Source organism: Miniopterus schreibersii, assembly GCF_964146895.1.
Source record: "Miniopterus schreibersii genome assembly, chromosome: 2".
Taxonomy (NCBI): Eukaryota; Metazoa; Chordata; class Mammalia; order Chiroptera; family Miniopteridae; genus Miniopterus; species Miniopterus schreibersii.
In genome coordinates this window covers 119548765-119576567 of record NC_138102.1, presented here as the reverse complement: position 1 = coordinate 119576567, position 27803 = coordinate 119548765, and the positions used below count along the sequence as shown (strand labels likewise).

Genomic DNA, 27803 nt, shown 5'->3' with positions numbered 1-27803 from the left:
AACAAAGCAGAAATAATATTTAGCCTCTAAAATCTGATTTAGTTTGGTACAAAATGAAACTCCGTGTACATGTATCAAGGTGCTTGTCTATAGAAAATGATGGTATTCATGTTGTATTCTCAAAAGGACTTACACTTTATACAAATGTGCGTTTTTAGGAAAAATTAGAATTAATGGTATAATACAAATGCTGAGCTTAAAGATTCTTTATATAAATAGGTTTATTTAATTTATTTTATTTTTATCTGTTAGCTAATACTCCACCATTTCCTCTTCTTCAGTGGTATGACATTGCTATGATATAATGGCAAATAGAAAATAGTAAATGAAAAAAGAAAGCAACAAGGCTAGAGAGACAGAATGCTGAAGTTTTATGTGGACAACTGTCATTACCTAGTGAAGCATGAGCCATATTTCATAGAGATTATTGGAAAGAATCATCTTTTTTAGAAATCAGTCAATATAGACTCTAGAAGCAGGGCATGATCAAAAACTAAGAATGGTAATCTAGTTCTTTAATATAACAATATGAACTGATCTTACCAAACTCTGTAACAGTCAAAATGAAAAGCAGAATCAACCATTACCTCTAAACCAATTTTTAATAAGGATTACTACTCTCTATTAGTTTTATAGTGTCTGTCCCTATCAAATGACAATTGTAATTATAACATATATTTCCAATGAAAATCTAGGTGCTTCCCTTTTTTGGTGCGTCCTAAAAAATGATGAAATTCTTATCACATCAACATCTAATGCAGTGCTAATTTACTGACTGTTTGAAGATAGGCCTTAGTTATAACTACTGAAATTTTCCTTATAGTCAAATGTTTGAATCACATTAACTATAACACACATTACAGTCACACACTGCTTAATAATGGGGATGTGTTCTGAGAAACGAGTCCTTAGGCGAGTTCACCATTTTGCTAACATCACAGTGTGTACTTACACAAACCTAGGCAGCACAGCCTATTATACCTAGGCCGTGTGGTATAAGTGGTCCACCATTGGCCAAAACGTCATTACATGGCACATGCCTGTAATTCTTTCAGTTATACAACATGTGGAAATGCTAGAAAACTCACAACTTCCTCGCAAACGTGTTTGCTCCAAGTGCAGCCGTGTGCCTTGTATGGCCATTGCAATAAATGGGGGACACTTTGGACTTGCCGTTTCAATGCTGCCAACACCCCCTAATCCCAATCCTCACACACTTCCCTTTATTCTTTAAAGCAAATGTGATTCCAAATAAATTTTAAATTCTCCACCTCGTATATCCAACTTGAATGGTTCCTGATTAAATATATTTAGGGGTGATTTCAGAAAAACTTCAGCTACAATGATTCTTTTAAAGAAGAAAGGAGATTCCCTTTAAAAAGAGGCCAGGTGTAAAATGGTAACCATCTTTGCAAAATATGGTGATTTAAAAGGATATATGTATATAATTAAGCATAATAAATTCAAATATACGTATTAGCCTAATCTTAAGCTAAGGGAAGATTTATAATATTGTGAATAAAACCGTTTCTTTATATCCTCATAACGTAGTAATGATACTGTTTTAAAGCATTTGAGTTCCTACCTGGGCCCAGCTTCCTTCCTCAGATTCTTTCTGTGTTAGCAGCAGGGAATGATTAATAAAGCAGATAAGTATAAATTAATTTCAAATGAATATAGTGAAATTTCTAGCAGAAGCAAAATTGTTATTGAAAGTGTTAATTATGACACAGGAAGCTCAAGACACAGATTCTTATTCAGACCCGCAGTAATTGATGTAGCAGTTCAAAGGCAACTACAGAGTTTCTAATTAATTCTAATTAAATACACACATATGACACAGGGGAGTTTCATGATATACATTTGATCTGGTAATTCTAAACCTTTTTAAATTCTCAGAAGTGTGTAGTTTTCTAAATGTAATGAATTATAATAAAATTTCTGATCATATACACAAAACATTTACATAAATGTATATATATATATATATATATACCTATGTTATAAGATATATATTATATATGTATAGCCTACTAACCCCTTGGCTATATGGTGTATCATTTCCTGTGTGCAGTCCATTGTTACACATACACATACACATACACACACAGAAATCTTACATAAAATAAATTAATGAAGAGGAAAAGTAATTGCATCCCTCTAAAAAAGTTTTGTGGTATCAACTAGATTTCAACAATAGCCAAAACAAGCAAAACGAAAATAGGGGAAAAATGAAAAAATAACAACAAGCTAAAACAGAAACATAATTAGTACACAACACTGGCATTTTTATCCATCATAAACCAGATAATCAATTTTTCAAATAGGGATAAAACTGAAAGAACATCTAATAAAAAACAAGTTTCTAAGACTAAAATATATGTCATGCTCAACTTTGCCACTTTAAATAAAAATGACTATATGTAATATTATATTTTTAAAAGTAGGCAATTACAATCAGAGTCACCAAGAATTTTTTTAAACCTGTTCTTCTAATACCAAATCAACAGAACTTTTTTTGGAAGGAGGCGGGGAGAGGGTAAAGTGCTCTAACTGAAATGGTAAAATACAAGAAATGTAATGATTATATTAAAAATGAGTATTCAGTCTAAACTTTTTATTACAAGTTTACTTGGGTTTGGTAATACATATTTTCTATGAATGTGTCCAATACTAAGTGATATCTGTTACCAATGCTGCAAAACAGATAAATAAGTTACTGTTGTTAATTATTATTGTTCGCATATTATAGGTGCTTAAGACATTAACCACGTTATCCCAACCTAGCACTGCTTTATTTAAAACTGTCCAAGTGCAGTAAACTAAAACCATAACAAAAATGTTAGTTATCGTGGTAGAACACTATGGAAACATATCCCATTACTTCAACCTCCTGTAAACAAAAATAAAGCAACAAAATAACTTTTCTTCATGTTCAACAGAGCTGTGAAGACTAACCATGAAGACTAACCGTTTTTGCGGGGGCTGCAAGGGTTTCCATTTCTTCATGGGTCACCCAGACGTTGCCTGACGGCTGCGGGGAGGCCGGGCGGGAGGCGGGGTCCGGGAGAGCGTGGTAAAGAAGAAAGGCAGCGCCAGGGTAAGTTAACGCCCGCCAGGGGGCAGCACTCCTGCAGCCACAGCATGCACCAGAGAGGCAGCATGGCGGGCTGGCGCAGAGCTCCCTTTTTCTTCTACTTAAAAAGATTAAATAGAAAGAGGCATTCTGTGAAGCTCATGTGAGATAGATTTAAAATAACACTTCTGTGTGTATTAATTAGGAAAAAGGCTTAATGAACATCTCCCTTTCAAAGGTAGGTGGTTATCGGATCCATGGAGAATGGGTTAAATTTGAACTGTAGAAGAGTGTATTTTTTAATTTTTTTTCTCCAGAAAACAAAGGCACAAGTATGTTTTGTTGTATTATTACCAATATTTTATTCACAGAGTTTTGATTCTTCAATGTCCTTGGAAAGAGAAAATTAGTTGTCAATACAAAGCTAAAAGCACTGTTATAACCTGTCTGGAAACCAATGCCAGCTTTTCCCAAATGTGTTCTTCCTTTTTAAATTCAGTAGATATGCTGTTTTCCTCTATTCTTATAGAGGAAAAGGAAGTGAAATGCTATTTTTTATTTAACAAAATATATTTTTCAGCCTTACTAAATACTGTCAGAAATTGCAAAAGCTAAGTGTCCTGATTTTTCAGCAGTCTCCTATCTCATTATAAAGAACATAATGCAAAAGAAAAATTTTCCTCCTGCAGTCACTACTCTATTCTGACACATCATTTACTTTCCAAGTAAAACAACCCACAATACTTGATCTCCACACTGAAAAATGTACAATTTCTAAATCAAAGTCCACGTAGTAATACAAAGGATCAAGCATGTCGTTGATGGTAAAGGCCGCTGAGAACCACTTCTCATTCCACCACTTCCCTGGGAAACCTCTATGGACGCTGCAAAGTTGCCCAAGCACATCAATCCCACAGTCACAATGGAATTTACAGCCCACCCATTGCTTACTTGCTGGGAATGTGTCCAGTTTTAAAGAACTGGAAGTCACAAAGTTAACACCCCAACATAAGTCACTTGTCTTGCCTTTGCTACCACTCACATAAGTACCATGTTTGAATTTCCTTCTATTAAAAATAATACAATTTAATATAATTTAAAAAGCGACTACATATAAACTAAAATGATGACTATAATTTGATATAAGAGAAATTTCATATATAAGAGAGTTACATGCGTAATTGAGTAACAAAAGGGAGTTGAGTAGTAAATATTCATAATCACAAATCAATCATATGGGCATAAAAATCCCCCAAAGTAGCCATCATATATATATATATCATATTTATATAATATATATATATATGTATGTATGTATGTTTATAGAATGCTCATTCTCTTACCATTTGGAATTTAGAGTATATCTATTTTTTTTCTATAGAATAAAACTTCACACACCTGTAAAATATACTTAGAATTCAAGAGCCATCCATGTCATTAACCCCCCCCACCTCCAGTTTCTGAAACTGATCTTCATTATGAGCAGAGAGTTGCATATGAATATATGAATCATTAAGTCATTTGGAAAAAATTGCTTTTATTGACTTTTTGAGGAGTGCTATGCTAAACAGAACTTTGCACTCCTCTGTCACATGCCCTTCGCACCCAGTGGTCCCAGAGCTTTGCCTGGGTGCCTGCACTGTCTTCAAAGTGAGCTTCCGTGATGCCTACTGATGGGAAATTCATTGAAGCCAGGCTGGATTTACAATGACTTCTGTCGCCTCTACCTTGATTGTGAATTCAAATGATGATCTCCTCCTCGTATAAGAAACTTGACCAGTATTACCTCATCCTAAAATGCTCACATGTATAGTCTATTTCACAGGTTATCTTAAAGTCTACATTTGCCAGTCTGTTACCATGTTCTGGGATGGGCAAGGTGCTGGAAGTTATGGTTTGAATCTGTCCCTTTATATGCCAAGTGAGTATATATCCAGGGCAATTTTCCACAGTACGGTTGGCAAACTTTCTGAAGGTTTATGTCAGTCATTCACTTTTGATCTGTAGTTTTACTAGTGAGGAGTACTGCTTGCTCTAGAATCTTGTAAAGTTACTCATGAAATAGCTTCCACAGAGCTCAATCCATGAGCCATTCATCAAGGTTTTAACAAGTTTATTTTATAAGCAAGCCCGTATGTAGTAGGCTATTCAGATTTCTTTCTTTTCACGACCAATTTATGGGATGGAACTTCCACCCAGGCAATTCGTGAAGGGGTGATGTAGAGCGTGAGAGCTTCAGCAGTGAGCCTATCTCAGAGAATAGCCACAGTGGGACGCCCTTGGCACCCAGAGGCGATACGGACACTGGGGCCTTGGTCCCAGGATAAGGAGAGTGCAAAGGCAGGCTGGAAAAGCGCCAAGGCCAAGCATCACATCATTGGGTTGTGGTTCTCTGAGAGCCCCTGAAAATCATCTGCTCACTGTCCTTGGCAGTTGATGCTGCAACCCCAATATCTGAGCTGGAGAACCAACCAGTTGTCATTGTGTGTGTGTGTGTGGCTAATACCATCTGGGTCTAACAGGTGATTTATGAATTTTCAATTGCCTGGTAATTTAACAATTATAATCAGGAGGCTTGAGTTCTACCAGTTCCACCTCTCAGTAACTTCCTAAGACATTTTCCAAACCTCTCTAAATTTCAGATTCTACTTCTTCTAAGTGGCTAAAACTGCATGCTTCATTATTAGAAAAACACTGATAAATTTACATTTCGATATAATATATTCTGATACGTGCTGAGACTAGGATGAGGTAGGTGAGGTGCCAACTGAACTCAATTTAAGGAAGCCTCATTTTCAGGATTTTGCAAGTGTGGGGTTGGCATCTGACAGTGAATGCCTCCTTAAATTTTGTGTTTTAGGTGGCCCCTTGCCTCACCTTAGTCCAGATGGAGTAGAATATTTAAATAGTATTATCAAAAGAGCATTGGGAGAAAAAATTCCTAAAGGACCTGAAGGATTAGAGGACTCAATTAAATCATTCAGGAGAACGTTATAACATAAAAATAAATATCAAAATGAGCTTAAGAAATAACTCATAAAAATTAATTAAGGGAAAATAATTTATTCTCCTGCTTTCAGAAAAATAAAATAATCAAAGCAACCAGACAGAATAATCCTAAACCTTACCTAGCTGGAAGTAACCTCTGTTACTACTTATGTCATTTTGAAGTGTTTTTTATTTTACAATTGAATTCCAAAGTACATTGATTTGAAATTTACTTTTCACATTAAATGGCCTAGATCCACATTTTCCCCCTCTTTAAATTTATGTTTCTCATTATAAGAAAAGAAGTATTTTCCATTATAAAAAGACTAGTATTTATATAATTATACCTCAACTTATTCACATTAAAGACTGAGGCTTATGAGGTTAATAATAATGAAAGGGAGAACCAAAGCAGATTGGAGGAATGCTATAAACGAGAAGGAAAACTGGTACAGGAAGCAGGAGATGCACTTGTTAGGATCATCAACTCCGGGGAAGAACCACATAAGAGTGTGACCTTGGACAAGTCACCTAACCTCTCTGTACATCAGTTTTCCCATCTGTAAAACAGATATAATAAAAGCACCTCTCTCCTAGTGTTGCTCTGAGATATTATTACATGTAAAGCACTTAGAATAGGGACTGACACTTAATAAGTACTCCACTAATGTTGTCTATTACTACAATATCATTAGAAATTTTGTTAGGCAATCTCCACCAAGCAAATCTTTCGTTTAATAAATGGTCTCTGTTTCCTCTGTACTTTGTGCTGAGCGATGCCTATCTTATGCCTTACACATCTGCTCAAATTTGATGAATTATATTTTTACCGAAGATCATTTGTGTTTGTTCCCAAACCTATTTATTTCCATTGCACTTTTTAAAATTAGGTAATTTAAATAAATATTACATAAATCAAAAAATAAAATTTGGTTCATGCATAAACACTAAGTTGAATTATTTGGAAAGACTAGATATAAACAAGTCTTAAAACACACTATCAATGAGATACAATTTGGTCAAAGCCTGGGAAGAAATTGTAAATGTCCCGGAAGATTTTGCACTCAAATAGCTTTTCAAGTATCATGAAGTTATTACTTTAAAAAGAAATTGCAACTAGTGAAACTGAAGATGTTTTATGGATGAAGTTATGAGAGCAAGATAACATGGAACTCCAGGCAGTGGATTCATATTCAAAGAAGGTCTTAGGTGTTTCATCTCAATTTGTAAGTTCCTGAACATTTACATAGTTTTACTTAAGGAAAATATTTAAAGAATGTAACTTATTCCTTATGACATCCCTTTTTAACCAAATGTTAATTAAAATTAATTATGGATATGCCAATTAAATGGCATCCCCCTCCTTACTCTATTAGGTAAGAGGCCTCTACAGCAACACCAGTTTAGGAAGAAGAAAGGAAGCTGGAAGATTAGGACTGGACAAAGGAAACAAGCAATGTAAAATTTAGATTTTCCTTTTGATGGTTTAGCCCATTTTATTTAGACAAAAAAGGAGGCAGAGTCAGGCAGAAGTTCTGTTCAGTTGGAAACAAATTAATAAGAGCCTAATTACCTTGTTTTCTCCTGAGAACTTGAGTGAATGGACTAGATAGACCTGGCTGAGGAACCCAAACCCAAACTTAAACCTACAGAAAAACCTGTATCTGCTGAACTAATTGCAATTTTCTGAAAGGCATGAAGCATTTCTTTTTAAAAAATGCTTTTGTATGTTTTCATCTTCACTTGATGCATGGGATTCATAACTAGAAGTTTACATGTAATTTCATTTTTCTTTTTGCAAAGCAAATCATATTTGAAATATACTAGAAATGAGTAAATACTTCCATGTAGATGGACACTCAGTAGATCATTTTTGTAGCAAATAGACAGAACTTAACTTTATCTCATATAACTTGAACCAATATTTGGCAAAGGGCATATAGTATCTGTGAATAAAGAGCTTTTAGACATTAGTAAAAAGATGAAAACTTCGATAATTCTACAGAAAAATGGAAAAGATTATAAATAGTTAACTCATTTAAGTACTAAATCAGTAAGCATATGAGAAAAATTTAACTTCACTAATAATTTTAAAAATGTAAATTTAAGCAATGTGATAATCAATGTTAATAAAAAGAAGGGAAAGGCTACACAATACAATTTGGCAATTAAGGTTTAAAAATAGTAAGAATATAAATTCCCTACACTTTATTGCTTTGGCAATAACCAGTTTATGCACCAACATAACTACATGCATATCCATTACGGTGTTGTAAACACAATGAAAATTGTTAAATAAGCAAAATGTCCACTATTAGAGATTTGGTTAAATAAATTATGGTATTTCCATGAAGGAGGGATGTAGCAATTAAAAATGATATTTAAATTGCATATTTATTAAATTGAGGAGAATGTTACTAAGTTTTAAAAGTACAAAATAATTCATCTCTATAAAAATATAAAGAAAACAGACTGGAAAGGTCTCTGTCAAAAAGTTAACAGTGAAAAAAAAGTAATAATTAATTAATAATATATGATCAGTCCTTAAAATGTTAATTCCTCTTTGAAGCCTATTAAACCACAAGTGATTTCTCCTTTCATGGAATTCCACAGCATTCTCCTTCTACCTCACTTTTAGAAATGAAAACATATCATCTCCTACTAAACCTACTGGTGAGTAGTTCTTACTTTCCTTAGCATAGCTGCCCTCTCTGAAGGCAGGGCCATACGTATTTCAAATCCTCTGTAATGGTGGCTGGGGTGACTCGTACAAGCATTATTTTTAAGAAGAATATTTACTGATTATTCACAATTTTCCTGGCACTGAGCTAAGGCTTGGGCACTATGGGTAAACTAGTAATATTCTTGCTTGGCCTAGTGTGGGATTAATCAGGGAGATAAAATTATAAAATGGTTTTTATAGGTATCCATAGTGATAACTCAGGGGGGAAGCAGACAAAGATGTGAAAGCTTAGTGAAAGCTTTGGAGAGAAAGGACATTCAGGAGTCGTTGGACACAGGGTGAGTTAGAGAAGGATGGTAATCCTGGACCGGGAAGAATGTTCCAGGCAGAAGAAAAATCAAACACAAAAGGGGATAATCAATAGCGAGCATAAACGTTTAGGAAACTGAAAGTAGTTCTGTGTGATTGGGGCCCTGACCTGGGGAGATACAGCCTTTGAGGTGAACTGAGGCTAGATTATGAAGTTCAGATGCTCTTTTCACATTCAACTCTTCTTTAAACAACAGTATTCCCTCACCTTTAGTGGTTTTTAAATTTTTTTAGTTTGCTTAGACCTTTGTAGAGAAATAATGCTTAATTATTCCATTTTCCACTAAGAAATGAATTAGGATGCTAAAAAGAAATGAAAAAGTATATTCTATTTTCCACCTTGAAGCTGGAACTTCAAATGCTCTTCGCTTTGCAAAGCTAGAAATGTTTAGTAATTTTTTATGCATTTGTTCTTGGGAGGAGAGTGTTGATATGAGCCAGTTGTGATGCTTCTCTCTCTGTTGGAAATTGTTCAGGGAACTATCAGGCTTGAATCTGGTTTACAATAACTTTATTTTAATGGCCTGCTCATGTTTTGTTTTAAATTCTTTTTTAATTTGAGTAGTACTTCAGCTATAGCTTACAGCATTTATATGCACTTGAAAATATGTTATGCATACGAGTTTGTTAAATTTTATATTTTTTCTACATATTATTTTAAAAGAAGTTATAGTATAATCATGACAGAAAGATAAAAGGTTTTTAAATTTGATGCTGTATTTCTGGCATTAGAACCTAGTATACTGGAAGGGAATATAAGGATAAATACAGTAAAAATAAAGCCAATTCTCTAAAATTGTTTAAGATCACATATAAAAACCACATTAATGTAGTATCACTTTTCTCTCTCTTATCCACTACTCAAATTTACCCCCTTCTTCCATATTTCAGTATTCTGTATAAAACATGGGGCAGAGGAGTCCAGTTAACATCAGAAGCCATATCCTTTATCAGCAAAATATATCATTCAGGAATAGACTAGGAAACAATGATATCATTTGGGAGTTTTCCTTAGTATTTAAATTTGTCATCTGGTGTGCATTTTTTAGACATTTAGTTCTTTCCTAATATTAGGACAGGGTAAAATTATGAGAAGAATAGGAATTTATAAATGAGAAGCAAACAGATTTTGAAGGGAGGTATTCCACTTGGTATTTATAAAATATCAAATGTCTTTGTTTTTTCACAAACATGAAGGCTGCTTCAGAAGTCATGCTTGAAGCATTGCATCTTCCAAAAGCACAAATGCCAACAGCTAATCACCTGAGATGTTGAATTACACTGAAAAAGGAACATCCTGAAAATGAGTAAGCGTGGGGTCTTGTTGCTTGGGAGAGAAAAAAAATTAAACTTTAGCCTAGAGACTAGTTCAAAAGTCTGTCTTGGTCGCAGCCTTCAAATCTGAGAGGAATCCCAGCTCCTCGGTTGAAAACCCCTTGGTTTTCAGTGGCAGCAAGGTTAGCGAAGGGCCAGCTGAGCCTCTCCAGAGGAGCTCATGGGCCATGGATGCGCGCTGCCCCCGCCCGGGCCCAGGGGTGCTGCTACTGGCCCGGCCCTGAGGAGGGAAGGAGGCAAATGGACTCACAGTTCGCGACGTCGGAGGAGCCGAAGGGCTCGTCAGGGAAACCATCTCCTGGATTGCTAATCGCAGCTTTAAGCGGTGCAGAGGGTTGCTGATCCCAATTTCTCTCTGGATCTCCGTGTCTGACAGAGCAGACATGATGGCACCGCTCTTCACGTTGGCTCTGCAAGCTGCCACGTACCAGGCAGGCATTCCCAACCAGAGCTGTAGGAATACAGAAGAAAAATACACACACGTATAATAATAATAATAATTTTAGTGTCTCTTATGTGCTAGGCACTATTCTAAGTACCTTACATGTATGAGCCCTTTTATTGCTACTATCCCATAAGATAGATATTATTATGTTCCCCAGAAGAGACCTATGCACAGGGACATTAAGTAATTTATTAAAAAATACCAGGTAGGCCATAAGGGAAAATAAAGATTTGAAATTGAGTTTCCAGGGTCTGTAATTCAACAACTAAATTTTATTGTTTAGGATAAAATTAATAGTTGTGCAACACCAAATTGTTTAACACAAGCTGTTCAACACAGGAGGAACAGCTACAAGGTGCATTTGGTAAAGGCTCAGTCAGTGTTTGTTGAATGAGTGACTTCAATTTATGATTCTCCTGTGGAATTCTGAGTGCGAGAAGTTGGGTCACAGAATGAGCCAGCCCTCCCGCCTCCAGCCCCACGTTTTTGATCAAAGCCGGCTGTGCGGCTCAGCCACATTTATCACGTACCGACCTACACCATGTGATACTTGTGTGAACTTAGTTAGATGTTCTATATGAACTTATTTTTGGAGAATGAAATGTGCTAATGAAAAACACTGAATTTATAAATATCTGTAAAACTTTAGCTAAAGAGTAACAACATGAATAACGAATTAGAAAGTAAGGATTTCAATTTTTCGACTTTGCTGTGATGTTCCTGAGAGACAATCGAATCCGTAGCGCAGTGAGCACAGCACAGTGACTGACACTCATCCCAAGCCCTGGACGAATGCCAGTTCACATGCATGTTGTGGCATGTGAATTACATCCACTCCAAAAAGGAATATTCTCTCCATGTTCCCCCCACCATGAGGTATGGGTAAGAAGCCATACTTCTTACTTAGCTATGAGTAGGAAGCAGGGCATATGCCAGTGAGCAGCTTTACCCTTGGTTTTTAAATAGCCAAAATACTAATTTTAGAGGGCTGTTTATTTGCTGATGTGAACAGACTGAGCAAAAGAAGAACATAAGAGTGAGAAAAGTGAGAAGAGGAAGAAGGAAACTATAAATCAGCAAAATGCAGTGCCAGGAGTCAGAAGGCCTGGGCTCCATCTGACTCTTCCCCTGTCATCAGGGAGTCTGTACCTCTAAAGCTCAGCCTAATTCTTCTCCTTCGTAAAGTGCCTTCACAAGGGGTCCAGCCTTAGTAGTCCTAGGCATTGTTCTAAGGTGGATCCCAACGAGCCCCTCCTGATATTCCTGCCCGGGGATAATCTTGTTCCTTTGAGTTTGGGCTGGACTCAATGACTGTTTTAAGGAACGGGCTATGATAAAAGGGAAGGGATGACGCTTTCCAGATCACTTTACAAGAAGGCTGTGGCTTCATTCCTGCTAGTCCTCCCTCTCTTCCCTCCCGGAGCTCTCATTCTAGGAAAAGCCAGCTGCCCTGCTGTGCGTAGCCCTGTGATGACGCCCACATGGCAAAGCACAGATGTTTCTGGACAACATCTGGCAAGAAACCCAATCATGTCTGTGAACACACAAGTCAGCTCGAAAGTGTATTCCCCCTAAGGCGAGCCTGGAGAACACTGCCACCCTGGCTGATGCCTTCATTTGTAGCCTGTGAGAGACTGAATGGTCATAGCTAAGCCATGTCCAGATTCCTGACCCACAGAAGCCATGAGGAAAAGAAATGCTCAGTCTGGTTATCATTTGTTACATGGTCATAGGTAACTAATACAGATACGCTTTATTTAAAAAAAAAAAAAAGCCTACCATATCAGAAGGCTACTTGTCTCTATAGGGGGAACAAACAAAAAGCCAAATATTTGAGTCAATTTGGACCAGGCTATGACTGAAATAAAAGAAAGGAGTGAGGGACTCTTTAATATACTCTTCCATCAGGTTAGACACAGGAATTGGCCTTAACTTGACAGGTATGATCAGATATGACCAAAGATAATTCTTCACCTCTTAGTTTATAAACACAGGTTGTTCAAAATAACTAAACACCTTCATATACCTTCACTGAACCCTAATTATTTCCACGTACTCTCTTCTAAGTAGGATATTTGGATTTCTACAAAAACTTGTGAAAATGCTTGGATTTCCCAAAATGCCTGCCAATACATTGTTACCAATGTCATCCCTGATTAGACTTTTAAAAGTTTTTGATGTGGATAAAGGGCGCGTGAAGCCTCATTCTCAGCAGGCTGTGTGCACAGGAGGTGCCGAGGGAGGTGAGAGTTAAGGGCTCTCATTCACTGGCTCACCAGCTCATTCATCTTGTTTATTCCATTGCACAATTTGAGTCACTTTAGGAAGCACATTATGAACAATTTTTGTGTGCTCAGGATAGGTTTAATTAGCACAAACTTACTGCCTGTCATTTCCTAGCCCCTTAATGTCAGCAAATCTGGTTGTATTTTTTTGTAATTAGGTTTTTTTTTTAATCAAAGGGATTGTTCATCACTTGCCAAAATAGCAATTGACTCTGTCAAAGTGTAGCTCATTTTATTGGCATGGAACTGAACAAAGAAGTGCTATCAAATTTGAGGTATTCTTTCCTAAGCATTTTGTCTTATAATTGATTTTTAAGATATAGTAATTTTAATAAATGTTTGGAAGAAGTAGCTCTGATTACTAAAATTCTAAAAATACCCTGACTGGCTACGAGAGAATAAAATAAAACAAGACACCGTTTCTTTCTCCCAGTCCAAGAAAAAAGGCAAAACGCTTTTATATCGATCTTTATAGGACTGCTTTTAAAACTCGTATGGGTTTTCATTTTTCCTCATTGATCAACCCTTCTACTCTGGATGTGATATGATAATGAAGGTGGGTGACTTTATAACCCCAAACCATTTGAAACAATGAGTTCTAATTACCTCTGTCAGGCAGGGAAAGCCTGTGTTCTTTGCTCTGACATTGCCATATCTCAGAAGCTTCTAGAAGCCCACTCTAGAGAACTAACTAGAAGTGGCAGTGAACACCACCGATAAGGTGCATGGAGGTCCCTTTGTGGTCAAATATGTATTTCCTTTATTGTCCCAGTGAGCTCCTGATACCCTCCCCCTCGTTCGGGCATTACTGAATTTTTCCAGACCCCTGCGTTGTGCAGGAAATGGTGAATGTAGTTCATTATAACATTATCACATTCAGTTTAGACACAGCAGGGAACAAGGGAATATGTTTTCTGCTTTATTCCAGCTGTTTAAACCTAGCTGGCCCCTAGGAATTAGAGAATTCCGTTCAGGAATATACTATAAGCAAAGGAACAGATCTGTATGCAGTTAGGTGGCAGTGGTATCTTGGAAAACCCAAAAACGGTTCTTCTCTGTAACCTGTGGAGAGAGGATCCTGGACTGATGGACTGGGACAGATGTTTTCTTGCAACAACAGAAGGGTGGCTCAAAAACGGATTCTTCTCTTACTCTAGTTTAGACAAAAAGAGGGTGGAATTTAGAGAAACTTCCTTTTATCCCACTGGCTGTGTCCCTCCGCCACAATCACAAGAAAGCAATAGAACAAAATCACAATGTCCACAGGTCTCTAGATAAAGCACATAGTGCTTTTACGAGCTATTTGAGGCTATTGGAAAGCTACAACTTCAGAAACCGGCCTTTACCAACTTAGCAGTGATTGAATTAAGAGCCTTCTAGTTGAATTCTCTTACCTCTAGCCATGCGACGACCGTGGGCCCATCCCACTGGGCAAAAGGCAATCCCTTCCTTCGAGCTTCTTCAAGAAGTTCATGCCTGAATATGTAACAAAGATTATTAGCCAGGGAATATGGTAAAACATGGCTGTGATTATTTTTAATTGCATTATTTTTTAAAAATCGAATAATCCTTTATAAGATTTTTTATGAGATAATACGGAATAACAGAATTCCTACTTCCTTTGAGTAATATATGCGAATCGCTCATTGATTTTATTAGACATTAAACATCAACATCTAAAAATAATTTCCCCTAACATTTATTCACTAAAAGTCAACCATTAAGTGTTAATGGACTGAGAAGCTGAACTATATTATTAGCAAATATCTTATCCCTTTAACAAGAAAATGGCCCACCCATGCATATTCAAGCATACATTATGGGATCTAAATGTGGCTTCTTCCACCTGCCCTGCTCACTTTCCCTTATTATTTCAATGGCAGAGGAAATGCCTGTATATAGAGGCAGAAGATAAATTTGGTCATTTTAGCAACATTCAAAAGATGTGCTCAGTTTTAGAATTCTCTCTGGGTCCAGGTGGCTATCTTAGGAGTTAGGTCTTTGTCGAGACTCCAAAATTACTTCTCATTTGAAGGGAACTCCAAGGTAAATTGACTTCATCACAAGAAAGCAATGTAAGGTGTGAAATTCAATAGGACATTTCTTTCCATTTATAATCACTGCTGTTTTTAATAAAAGTGAAATACCTCAATGACAACAAATGTTTGTTTCTGACCATAAAAAGTTGTAGAGAGCCTCGACAAATGCATATTTTAATCACTGTCCCTATTACTGAGCCTTTAGAATTGACATCCATTTACAAAGCCAATTTGAGTCTGCTCATTACTAAAATAGCAAGTTCATTTTCTTGGTATATATATATACCTGGCCAGGATTATACTAGAAAATGTATTCTCTGTTTCTTAGTACGTTTTGATTTTACAAACAATAAAAATGTATATAATAATTGTTTTTTGAATGTGTGTATTTGTGCTTAGGAATTCATAATTAATATATCTATAAACTCCAAAGTAAAGTATTTAATTATTTCCTACTATCAATCAATTAATTACTTATTATGGTGGATTATCATATGTTAAAATACATAATAAAAAAGCCTTTCAACAGGAGAGCTTGTTGTGTTTGCAAAGGATGTTATCACCAAAAATGCATTGTGAAAAACAAGCAAGAAGACAAGACAAAAATTAAAGTTATAGTGGCTGAAGAGACACATAAAGGAACTGTTGTTTCATTTGATGGGACAGCAAGTAAGCATGGGGAAGTTCTGCAAGTAAGTTGTTCAGCTGGAAAAGGGAACAAGCAACACTGATGTCTAGAATCCAAAAAACTAGAAGGGTTTTCTCACCCGGCTTGCTTTGCCATCACCCATACCCTCCGGCTTCCTCATGCCATCCCTTCATTGAAAACCAGATTCAAACGGCCTAGTCTCACTGTAACACCTAGATTGATAGAAATGGGTGGAAGGGTCAACCAACCAACCACCAGGTACTTATTGAACACCTGTTTTGACCTAAGACCCCAGGAAAGGGACATGGACCCAGTTTTCCAGGAGATCCCTGGTTAGATAAAAAAGTAAACATATGAAACTGTTTGAAAGCGTAATGAAATATACAGATAGATGCTAAAAATCAATAATGCACACTCTGAGTGTGAGGATTCTAGAAAGGGGGCTCGTAGCAATGGAAACAGTTGGTGAAGTCTTTGTGGCAACTCAGCTTTGAAGGGCAGGAAGAAAGGAGATGGGGGATGGCGTTCCAGGCAGGATCAGCAGTAAGGGTGGAGAGGCAGAGGCAGGCTTGAGCATGGAATATATGCAAGAACATTTAGAGTGGCCCTCCTTTAGAGCAGAACTCCAAAGAGGCGAAGAGCACTATTAAGAGTTGTAATGTTACAACCGTTATGCAAAGGAACACTTTCGCTGATGTGACAAGTGAGTGGCATTAAAGTGGGAGTAGCAAGCATACATTTATAATCCTTTTTTTTTACATTCAGTAAAAAAGCAAGTAAATATGCACTCAACATGTATAAAGCACATAACATTTTCACAAGTGAATTATGAGTTGTCCAAAAGCCATTTTTAAAAGTTAGAATATTTTAATTGTGAAAGGTCTGTCTAGTTCCCTAATAAAAAAATGCACCACACTAGCTAGCGTGATCCTAAACTTAAGTCAGATGGTGTAACTTCTCTGCTTATAAATATTCAATTACTCCTTGTATCACTGAGAATAAAAGCCAAAGAAGCTCTTAGAATCTACCCTACTGCTTTTATCTCTTTGACTCAACTGCCATCTCACCCAGCACCATTGATGTCCTTGCTATTACCTGAAAACAGACCAGACCTTGTTCTGCCTCAGGACCTTTGCACCTGCTATTTCCTCTGTCTGAAATTTTTGTCCCCTCCATCTCAAAATGGCTTACTATTTTACTTACTTTAAATCTTTACTCAAATGTCATTTTTCTCTGAATGTCTCTTACCCTCCATCCTAAAACCCCCATGAGACACTCCTTATACCCATTCCTTGTTTTATTGTTTTTATCTTCCAATATAGAGTGTCATTTATCCCTCTCTGTCATCTCTCAATAGAAAATAAGTTCAAAGAGGACCAAAGTTTCATATATTTTGTTCAGAGGTAAATTTGAAGCATCTAAACCATGGCCATCACAAAAGAGGTGCTCAGTAAATAATTGTGAATGTTGAACATGTCAGCCAGTGCTTACATTCAGGCACTTTTGTTTCAGTGAATTGCACCCATAATGCATTTTCGTAGTCCAATTTTTGAGCCACTTTGTCAGAAGAGCACCCATTCCACATGATTCCAAGAGTCTAGCCTAGTTTGGGATTTGTGATGAAAATCTGGTTAAGAGTCAATCCAATGTGCTCAAATAATTCTATTCTCTTTCTGCACAGATATTTAACTATACAGTGTTTTGAAAAATTGTTGGAGAATGTGGCCCTTCAAAAAGTTTTTTGTTTGTTTTGTTTGTTGTGTTTAAATCATAGACTCTCATAACAACTTTAGTAAGAGTATGCACTTCAAATTTTCTTTTAACATCTGCAAGCTGAAAATGTATATCTTAATTAGCATAATTATTCCAAACAGAAATATATTATAAATCTCAATCAGTTGCTTCAGAACATTGATTAGCTAAATATACATATTTAGCTCCATAAAATTAAGAGCTTCAAATCCAACATTAACATGTTTGACTTGATTTGGAAAGCATAGCATACTGTGATTTTTGTGTGCAAGTGTGTGTGTTTGTGTTTTATATTATGGCACATTTTTACATGCAGTGCATATAAAAGTCCATTACATATTTAATCAGTGTTTGATTTAGAGTCTAAGAACACATGCTAGATTCTACAGAACTGAAATGATTTGATTGCATTAAAACCAAAGTTCACTCATATTTAAACCTCTTTTCTTCAAGCTGCTTTGAAATGGAGAACATAGTCTCTGACAAGAAATTTATTTGTGAATTTGAGTTGGGATTTACATAATTTATCTCCTCACTTTATTTTGAATTTAATCAAAACCATTTAAAAGGTATAAACACACACACAAATGTGATGGAACGGTACAATTACTCATGCTGTTACTGAAAATTAGAGGAGCTTCTATTACCTTCCATTAAACATTTTCACTTTTGCAAGACACTGTGGTCTGTTCTCCCCAGTCACTTCTGATGGTAAATTGGGGACTTACTGGAGGGACACTGGTAATTTTTCAGATTATTTGTATACCATTTAGACTAGATTGCTTTAATACGTCATCTAATTTAAGCCCTCTTTAACTCAGATTTGAAGTTTATAGTTCCCATACTTCTGAGGTTATTCATATTGTCTTAGACTGTTGTGAGGATTAGGAAGTTGAGGGTAATATTGGTAAGTACTGAGAATGTATGCCAGTCACTCAAGGGTATGCAGCAAGCAAGTGGGGAAGTTGGGGCTTAAACTTGTGTCTTCTGATTCCTAATTCAGTGTTCTTTCCACCCCAAATATTCACACATTTTCACTGTCTGTTCTACTCCTGACAGTTTAACCTCCTAAGTTTCCTTTTAGCAACCGTACTAAGGAAATGATTTTGAGGTCCAAAATATTTATGTTCCAGGAGCATGTGCAAGACAAGAAACTACATTTTGAATGAAGGCTGTTATAATGGTCCCTTAAAATCCATAAATGACAATGCATCGTGCATTTATTATTTTTCAAATTTTATTCAAAAGGGATGCAGAAGAGATTAATCAAAGAACTTGTATGCATAACCCTTGGACACAGACCATAGTGTGGAGAAGGCCTGGTGGGGGTGTGGGGGCAGATGCAAGGTGGAAGGGATCAACAAGGGGGAAAAAGGGATATCTGTAATACTTTCAACAATAAAAATAAATTTTAAAAAATGGATGCAGAAATAAAGGTTTATTTCTTGAGATTATTTTCCTCATGAAACTTAAAAATCATTAAAAAATGGAAGACCAGTATTATGTGATGACATGAAAATAATGCTTTAGAACCCAATGTCATAATATTTATTATTTTAAAAATGTAAGTTCATACAATCTGCCTTTGGCCAGCAGAGCTGAACAGTACTCTACCCATAGCTTGCCTTGCATGTTAAAGAACACTCATTAGAGCTTCCACTAGTATCCTGAATTATCCTAACTGGAGTAAATATTGCAATGTTAAATAAATAGTAGAAGCATCTATAAGCTGAAATTAGAGGAGAAAATAGAACAAATATAAATCATGCTAGTGAACTAAGTAATATTATAAAGCACATGACCTTATATTGGTATAAAAATATCCATATAGCCAATTACGAACATTCTTCATAGCTCCCTGGGTAACTGCATCTCATTGGAGCCACTTTATTTACACTCACACACCCCATCCCAGCCAACTTTTGGCTTTAAATTTAAGAGCAATATGTCTCCCCATCTACAGCGTTTTAAATAGTTCACCATGTTACCAATGCAAAAGTTTACACCAATGTAAATATTTTATAAAAATAATGCATAATTTGTTCTACTTTGAAGCCCAGTTTGTTTTCGGAATATATAACATATTCTAATTTTAGTTTTAAAGGGGCAAAATTTGAAACTGTAATCCAAATAGTATAAATTTTTAAAGCTTTAAAAATTCACCCCTGTATAGGAAACAATGGAAAGAACACAAAACGAAAGGGTTCAGCCAAAACCAAGATTGACTTTGGAATCTGCGTGTGAAAGTTCTACTGGAGAAGATCCAGCGTTTTACTCTCTTCACGTATGTGAAGTTCTAGAAATGGACAGAAATGGACTCTTGCCTACAATGTGGGTGCAGGACCCCAAAGCACCAGGGAGCACAGTCAGAATCACCCAAACGGCCGGCGACCATGGCTCAGGCCTCCCGGCTGCCGCAATAACCCCCAGAGAGCGGCTTGAGCACCAGGGGAGATGCTGTCTGAATATCTGTTGACATGAGTCTAACAGAGCATAGAATCGCCTGGAAGGCCAACGGAATTAATCAGATATGACCATTTCTCTGAACCAATGATTCCTTTGATGATGTGGAAATAAATACACTTCACGGTTTTCGTTTTAGGTCAGAGGCAGTGCAGCTTGTGTTACAACCGAAAAGAGAAATAGTAAAGATAAAAGAAAAAGAAGATGGTGCTGAAAAGAAACACGTTCAGCAGCCACGGTGATTCAACTTACCCCGATGTGCTTTTCATGAGATGGAGAAGGGTGGATGGGAAAGAAAAGCACACAAATGTTAATGCACACATTTCAATCCAGAGGAAGCCGTGGCATAAAACAAGAGCATCATTTCAGGTGGGCGAAAGCTCAGGGATGGAAAGATATGGTGTCTCATTTTTATTTCACCATGACACACATACTCACTGGCTCCAAAAAGCATGGTCAGGCTGAGGGAGTTCTAATAGTTGACCAGTAAGTCTGTCTCTTGAAAATGAGCCACTCTGAAACATGCTTGACCACATTGTCCCCAGCCTCCAGTATACCCCGGGAGGACTTCAGGACCGGTTAAAGGGCATTCTTTGCCTCAGGGCTCTCCTGGGTTATCTTGCAAATAGAAGTAAATAACTTACTAAATGGCACTGGGATTCTCACGCAGCCCTATAAGCCTACGGTTAGAGCTCAAGGAAAAGTACAGCAGACTTCTTGAGAGGGAGCAACTTGAAGAAAGAACTGGTTTGAGCTGAGAAGACCTGTATTCTAGTCTCATGCATGATGTGGTCGGAATGACTAACAGGTTCTTATCTTGAATTTCCTCAACTTAATTTAGGGCAAGAAGAAATTTGTGTGTTCCAAGTCCATAATTTTATTATTCTAACAAGTGCTATAATACTAAGTAGTATTTTTTTTTTTTTTGTAAGTAGGTATGTGCCAGTATTCAGAACATGAGAAAGTATAAAAGAATTCTATTACTCTTCTCGCCTTGCCACACTACTTCTTCCTTTACTTGAACTGGCAAAATAAGATTGAGTTTGTGCCAATTGAATCTCTTCCAATAGAAACATTTACTTGAACAGAGCTTTATAAATGTTTCTATGAGGAAAAACAATGAATGAGATTGGTTCACCAATACTGTCAGAAATGATCACAAAAACAACATTGATTTAAATGTAATGTTTGAAGGAGCCTGCTTTCTCCCTGGATATAGTAGAGGCATTGGGAAAATATGGAATTTAAATAATTCAACAAAAAGCCATGGGAATATTATTTTAAATTTTCTAGACACGCATAATAAACTAAATCTTAGAAAAATAAAACTTTTACTACAACTCATAAAATATATTCAATGTAACAAAATATGAAGCGGAAATTCCTGTCTCAGAAATAAAGCAAATCAGAGAGTTTTCTTATTTCTTGCATAATCATTATAAAGAAAAGCTTGACATGGCAATGGAACACCCTGCACATGCCTCCTTTAAACGCATTCATTCAGAGAAACCTTGTATTTTATTAAATGGACATCACAAAGAAAAGTATATTCTTTGACCTTAGCACTGGGACAGCTGTGGCAAGCTCTTTATATTTTCAAATAAACAAAAACATAATTGTCCATACAAGTTAGCATCACAATATCCTAAGAAATTTAAGGCATACTTTTTACATCATACATGCAACAGAAAGAAAATTAAGACCAAAAAGAGGTAGCTTCTAAGGGATTAAGGTGGTTTTCCTGTCAATATACCTGTGAACCTTTTCATGAGCTTTGAAAACAAGGCAATTTCTAAGCTTTACACAAAAATTGAACCAGTTATTACCATGGACAAAATAATCTGCCATAGCTTAGCAGTTATCTAAGAATTGCTCTCCAATAAAACAAGTGGATTAAATCTGCACAAAGTAGAACATTAATGTTCCTGACATCTTCATTTATCACTTTTGAAAATAGGTGACTTGCACCAATAAAATACCTTAAATATAAAACATGAGAAATGATGAAAACAAACAGGGAACTCAAATAAAAAACTATTGCTCAAGGAGTATCACTTTAAGTTCTAATATATTTGTTATCAATGTTTTCTGTTTTCTCATAGTTTTTATGAGAACAAAGTTATCTGTTTTCTCATAGTTTTTATGAACTTTCTTCTCCTTCATAGTCAATTAATTTAACAGCCACATTGATCAAGTATCTCACTTGAGAATATTAAGTACTTCAGCTCATGACTTTCTAAAATATATGTTCTGCAAAAAAAAAGTCAAGCTATCATCATAAATAACTCAGAGATTTTTGTGGTAATACATGATAAATTCATATCAAAGATGTATATATGCAAATATTTATTTTTTATTTGGACAAGGTATTTAAATTTTATTATAAAAATTAATACAATATTTCCTACAAGCAGCTATTTCCAGTTACGTATAAACTCATTATTCTTTTTCTCTCCACTCCAGTTTGTCACAGTTACTATCATAGCAAGAGAGACTCTGTCCAGGATAAGTGTTCTCTAGTCAAAGACCCCGTAAGTAATAGCCAAATACATTTTAATTGACATAGAAAAGAACAGGTTAAGTTACCATCTGATGTATAAGGTCAAATCCAATGATTGGCATCATGTTTTCCTTGGGATGTCAGCGCAACAGGAAGACATTACCAGCTAACACATTTCAAAACAGGTGCCTTGAACTTTCCAGTTGTCTCACTTTAATCTTCTGGGTCTCCTACTAAGAAATGGGCCTTCACCTATTTATAGGCCAGTCAGCTGTGGATGCAAAACTTCACTAAATGACTCACTGCCTAAGCTTTATATGTGGAACATAACTGCCTCTTGCCTTTGAATGTTCAAGTGGATAACTCGGAAATATTCTTCAGTCAATTCTTAGCACCAGGTTGAGGAGTGAATGGGTAGTAAACGGAGAAGAAAAGTGGAATGAAGAAAGGATTTCTTTCAATAGGCTAAGCCTGAGAGTGTCTATATGGTGATGGCCACACACAGAGGCGAGCAGACTGTGAAGATCAAAGAGCAGGTGGGAATCAGCACGACGTAATGGAGAAAAGGGGAAGGGGTCGTCTTAAGTAAGAAGACAAAAGCCTAGTTTTCTGTAATAATAAAAAGACAGGATGGGGGCAAGTGTGAGTGTGTATTAGACAGTAAATAAGTCAGAGTCCTCAGTTGCCCTCTGAGGTAGAACGTGAGCGCATCTGCAGAAGATGCAGATTTAAGGAGGCTGGAATTCTCTAACAAAAGCTGCAGAAAGAGGAAGGAAGATGGGCGAGAGGAGAATATCGAGGCTGCTGGGCAGGGGGGAAATCCCAAATGAAACTGCTGCAAATGCCCTGCTGTCATTTGCTCCAGCAGCACAGCGGTGCCCAAATATAGACGTGGAGAACGCAAATTCATCTGTGGCCGTGGTTATGACATATGGATATGAGCAAACGAAAGAGGAGCGAAAAAACTTAGGAATTGTTGGTTGTGTTGAAGTTATGGACCTGGAATCTAAGCTAAATAGGGAGAGAGGAGAGGGCAGTAAAGGGCTAATGCAGTGGGAAAGGACAGAAATTTTACAAATATGATAGTGGAAGAAGTTGATAAAGCATGTTGGATGGAGAAGACTCCAGTTAGGAAGGAATGATATGCTTAAATCAGTAGTTTTGGAACAGAATGGCTCGAGGTGATGACAAGATTCAGAATATGGCCATGGAGGTACCTGAGCTGGAGCAGAGAATAATATTGAAAGTGATGAAGCCGTGAAACTTAAAGGTGAGGCTGTGATGCGGTGGGTTCCGTGGCCATACAGCGCCCCAGGCAATGGCAGGAATTGCTTTATAAAGAAAGTCAGGTGATGGAGACAGATGGAAAAAGACGGCCAAGCACATTTCTACTAATCCTTGCAAATGAAAGCAAATGGTTCAGAAGTTTTAAGTATGGTCCATCATGACACTACTTCAGAAATAACTTTTCTTTAAAGTTAATACTGACTTCAAATAGCTTTTGGAGATATTTTTAAAAGAAGTTAAGAATCTTTATTCTTCTAAGAATTTTGTTTCATTTGCCTTGCAAACTTAACCCAATGAAGGCCAAAATTAAAATTTTGAAAATGCAGAATCTAAAAGAAGCACATTTAATTGTATGCTTGTATATACATATGCATGAAATATACATATGTACACGCATACATATATATATATTTTAAAAGAAATGTCTTTTGGTACAGACTATTTTTTTTTTAAATAAAATCTTGGCAATAGGACATGAATGGTCACTGCCCTTCTTAGAATGCGGAGACAGGAAAAGAAAGTTGCTTCATGAATGGCTAATTTTAAAAAAATATGGAAAGAAACCACATCTTCAGTGATCTTATGAAAAATACAAGAGAGCTAATGCAACATCCTATATTTGTGGAAACCAATATGGAGAATTCTTTCTAGATTAAGATGTCAGCATTATGTTTAAATGTACCTTAATAAGTGTCATTTTTTTCTTTTTAGAAAAGGAACCAAATAATCCTTGTTATTAGACACTAACTTTGTAAGTTTTACTGGAATAAATAATGTTAGATTGATTCAAGGACACATTTAAATTTTTTATATTGTTTATCTATTAGTGATCATTACTATTGTTATATCAGACTTTGGAATATTATGTAGGGCTAATTATATTAGGAAAAGTCAATTTTATAACACGACTACATCTTGTGCTTTGAAACTACCTGCCCCTCCCTGTTGTAAAAACGATATTTAGTTTGAATATATTTGTTATTCAATTTGAAGGAAGGGATGGGGTTGGGTAAGAAACTATTCTTTAGGGGAAACATGCTACATCTTTCAGAGTATAAAGAGACTGAGGGATTCTTTTTTGACTCTCTATATAGACCATTTTAAATTATATAAGGAATTCAAGGTCCAGCTGAAAGACTGGACTACAGACTAAATTGTGGCCTTACCCTGAAATCCTAAATAATTCAGAGGTAATCTGGGCTCAGGAGATCTGCACTTTTGTGTGCCACAGTTCTTGGAAAGCTACATTCCTCATGTGTGGAAGGAAGTAGCAGTTTCTACCTCAAATGCTTTGTGAACATTAAAAGATATAATACAACCTAAAATGTGTAGAACAGTGGCTAGCATATTATAACTGCTCCATGTGATTATTAAATATTTATTACATATAAAATAGATTACTATCATTACTATACAAAGCATGAGGAGGAAAACGGAACAGAAAACATGCACACTAGAATACAGGAGTAATCAGGAACAAGAGATAGGTGTTAAGTATATTAAGAGCACAGTGCACACGCTGGGAAATAGAGAAGCAGAGCCGGTGAGCTGACCGGGACCGGGGAAAGCAGGGACTGACGGCCACGTGAAGGCATCTGGCCTGGATCCTGGGCGGCTGGGAATGGCTGAGGGGTTTTAGGCAACTTTCAAAATATGGTTTAAATAAATCTCTTTGGCAGAAGTGTGAAGAATGGATCCCAGGAAGGCAGGCCTGGGAGTAAGAAGATTGTTTCAAATGGTCTGAGGAAAGGAAGAAGAAAATCAACATGCTTGAGAGATTTTTAAAGAGCGAGTGTATGAAGTGATGGTAAAAATGAAGGGGACAGGTGTGCAGGGGTGAGAGGGATAGTGTACAGGGGTGAGAGGGATAGTGTACGGGGGTGAGAGGGATAGTGTACAGGGTGAGTGATGGTGTACAGGGGTGAGAGGGATAGTGTACAGGGTGAGTGATGGTGTACAGGGGTGAGAGGGATAGTGTACGGGGGTGAGAGGGATAGTGTAGAGGGGTGAGAGGGATGGTGTACAGGGGTGAGAGGGATGGTGTACAGGGGTGAGAGGGATGGTGTACAGGGGTGAGAGGGATGGTGTACAGGGGTGAGGGATGGTGTACAGGGGTGAGAGGGATAGTGTACGGGGGTGAGAGGGATAGTGTAGAGGGGTGAGAGGGATGGTGTACAGGGGTGAGAGGGATGGTGTACAGGGGTGAGAGGGATGGTGTACAGGGGTGAGAGGGATGGTGTACAGGGGTGAGGGATGGTGTACAGGGGTGAGAGGGATGGTGTACAGGGGTGAGGGATGGTGTACAGGGGTGAGAGGGATGGTGTACAGGGGTGAGGGATGGTGTACAGGGGTGAGAGGGATAGTGTAGAGGGGTGAGAGGGATGGTGTACAGGGGTGAGAGGGATGGTGTACAGGGGTGAGAGGGATGGTGTACAGGGGTGAGAGGGATGGTGTACAGGGGTGAGGGATGGTGTACAGGGGTGAGAGGGATGGTGTACAGGGGTGAGAGGGATGGTGTACAGGGGTGAGAGGGATGGTGTACAGGGGTGAGAGGGATAGTGTACAGGGGTGAGAGGGATGGTGTACAGGGGTGAGAGGGATGGTGTACAGGGGTGAGAGGGATGGTGTACAGGGGTGAGAGGGATGGTGTACAGGGGTGAGGGATGGTGTACAGGGGTGAGAGGGATGGTGTACAGGGGTGAGAGGGATGGTGTACAGGGGTGAGAGGGATAGTGTACAGGGTGAGTGATGGTGTACGGGGGTGAGAGGGATAGTGTATGGGGGTGAGAGTGAGAGTATATGGGGGTGAGTGATAGTGTACAGGGGTGAGGGATGGTGTACAGGGGTGAGTGACAGCACACGGGGGTGAGTGACAGCCACGGGGGTGAGTGACAGAGCACGGGGGTGAGTGACAGCACACGGGGTGAGTGACAGCCACAGGGTGAGTGACAGCCACGGGGTGAGAGCCACAGTAGCGCGGGAAGGCGCGCAGGGGAAGGGGCGGGAGAGTCAGGACGACGATGAACCCCAGGTTTCTGGTTTGTTCTCCTGGGCAGAGGTCACTGCCTTAGATCCTGTTCCACTTTCTCCTGTTCCATTTTCTTGGTTTTCTTCTTTACCCTAGAGTTCTTTCCCACCCAGCTTCTAATCGCACATTTCATTATTCAGAAAATAGAATCTGAGTACCTGCAATATTTCAGCACTGCAAGTGTTTAAAAAAGCCGAGGTGCTCCCGGGTCCAGGCCTCTGAATTCTAGAGACAGGCATAGAATCCCAGGGCAGGGACAATGTAAAGGGCATGCAGCCCAACCTCACGGCTGAAATTGGAGTCTCCCACAGCACAGGCCTACGCGTGCATGGCTGGGAGGCCCGCGTTGGACGGAAGGGTGAGAAACACTCCCGGTCGTCAATTCTTTCCGCTCACATCTGTGACCACTAACAGCTCTCACGTAGGCGTGAAATCTATTTGCAGCAACCTCTGCTTTGGGCCCAAGATCTTACCACGATCTTGGGCCAAGATCACATCTGATTGCTCTTCTGCTTGGCAGCATCTGGATCCCTGTTGTCTCCACTCCACATATTCCGAATTATTCCTACCACCCCGTGGAGAAATGGTTTGGTGTCATTTTTGCTAGACTGGTCGTGTTCCTGTGAATATATGCTGCCTCAAACACATCTGCTTCAAGCTCATTTCCCAGAAATTAACACACTCGCTGGCTATGATCTGGTCAGGGCATAGATTCTTGGCCTTATTAATTGCTTTTATGGATACTGAAATTCATTAACTTCTTCATCAGACATTTCTAATTCGTCTTCTTTGCAGAAACATTTTCCTTAGGAGCTGAAGTTAAATTATGTGCATCCTCCTACACACAAATAACATGCATAGTAATGAAGTTGGATTATATGAATTATAATCGGAATTATATAAA

The 27803-nt window shown here is 37.7% G+C and overlaps 1 protein-coding gene across 7 annotated transcripts in view; it reads right to left on the bottom strand.

Moving 5' to 3' along the window:
* The window catches only part of PPFIA2 (PTPRF interacting protein alpha 2), a 421038-nt gene that overhangs the window by 17543 nt on the left and 375692 nt on the right, over positions 1-27803 (bottom strand). For all 7 annotated transcript variants that reach the window (XM_081127256.1, XM_081127250.1, XM_081127251.1 and 4 more), the window contains 4 exons: positions 14576-14657; positions 10702-10902; positions 2972-3034; positions 1586-1615 (listed from right to left, as the gene is read on the bottom strand). In XM_081127256.1, coding sequence (XP_080983382.1) covers positions 1586-1615; positions 2972-3034; positions 10702-10902; positions 14576-14657 — 376 coding nt within the window. The remainder of the gene's footprint in view (positions 1-1585; positions 1616-2971; positions 3035-10701; positions 10903-14575; positions 14658-27803) is intronic.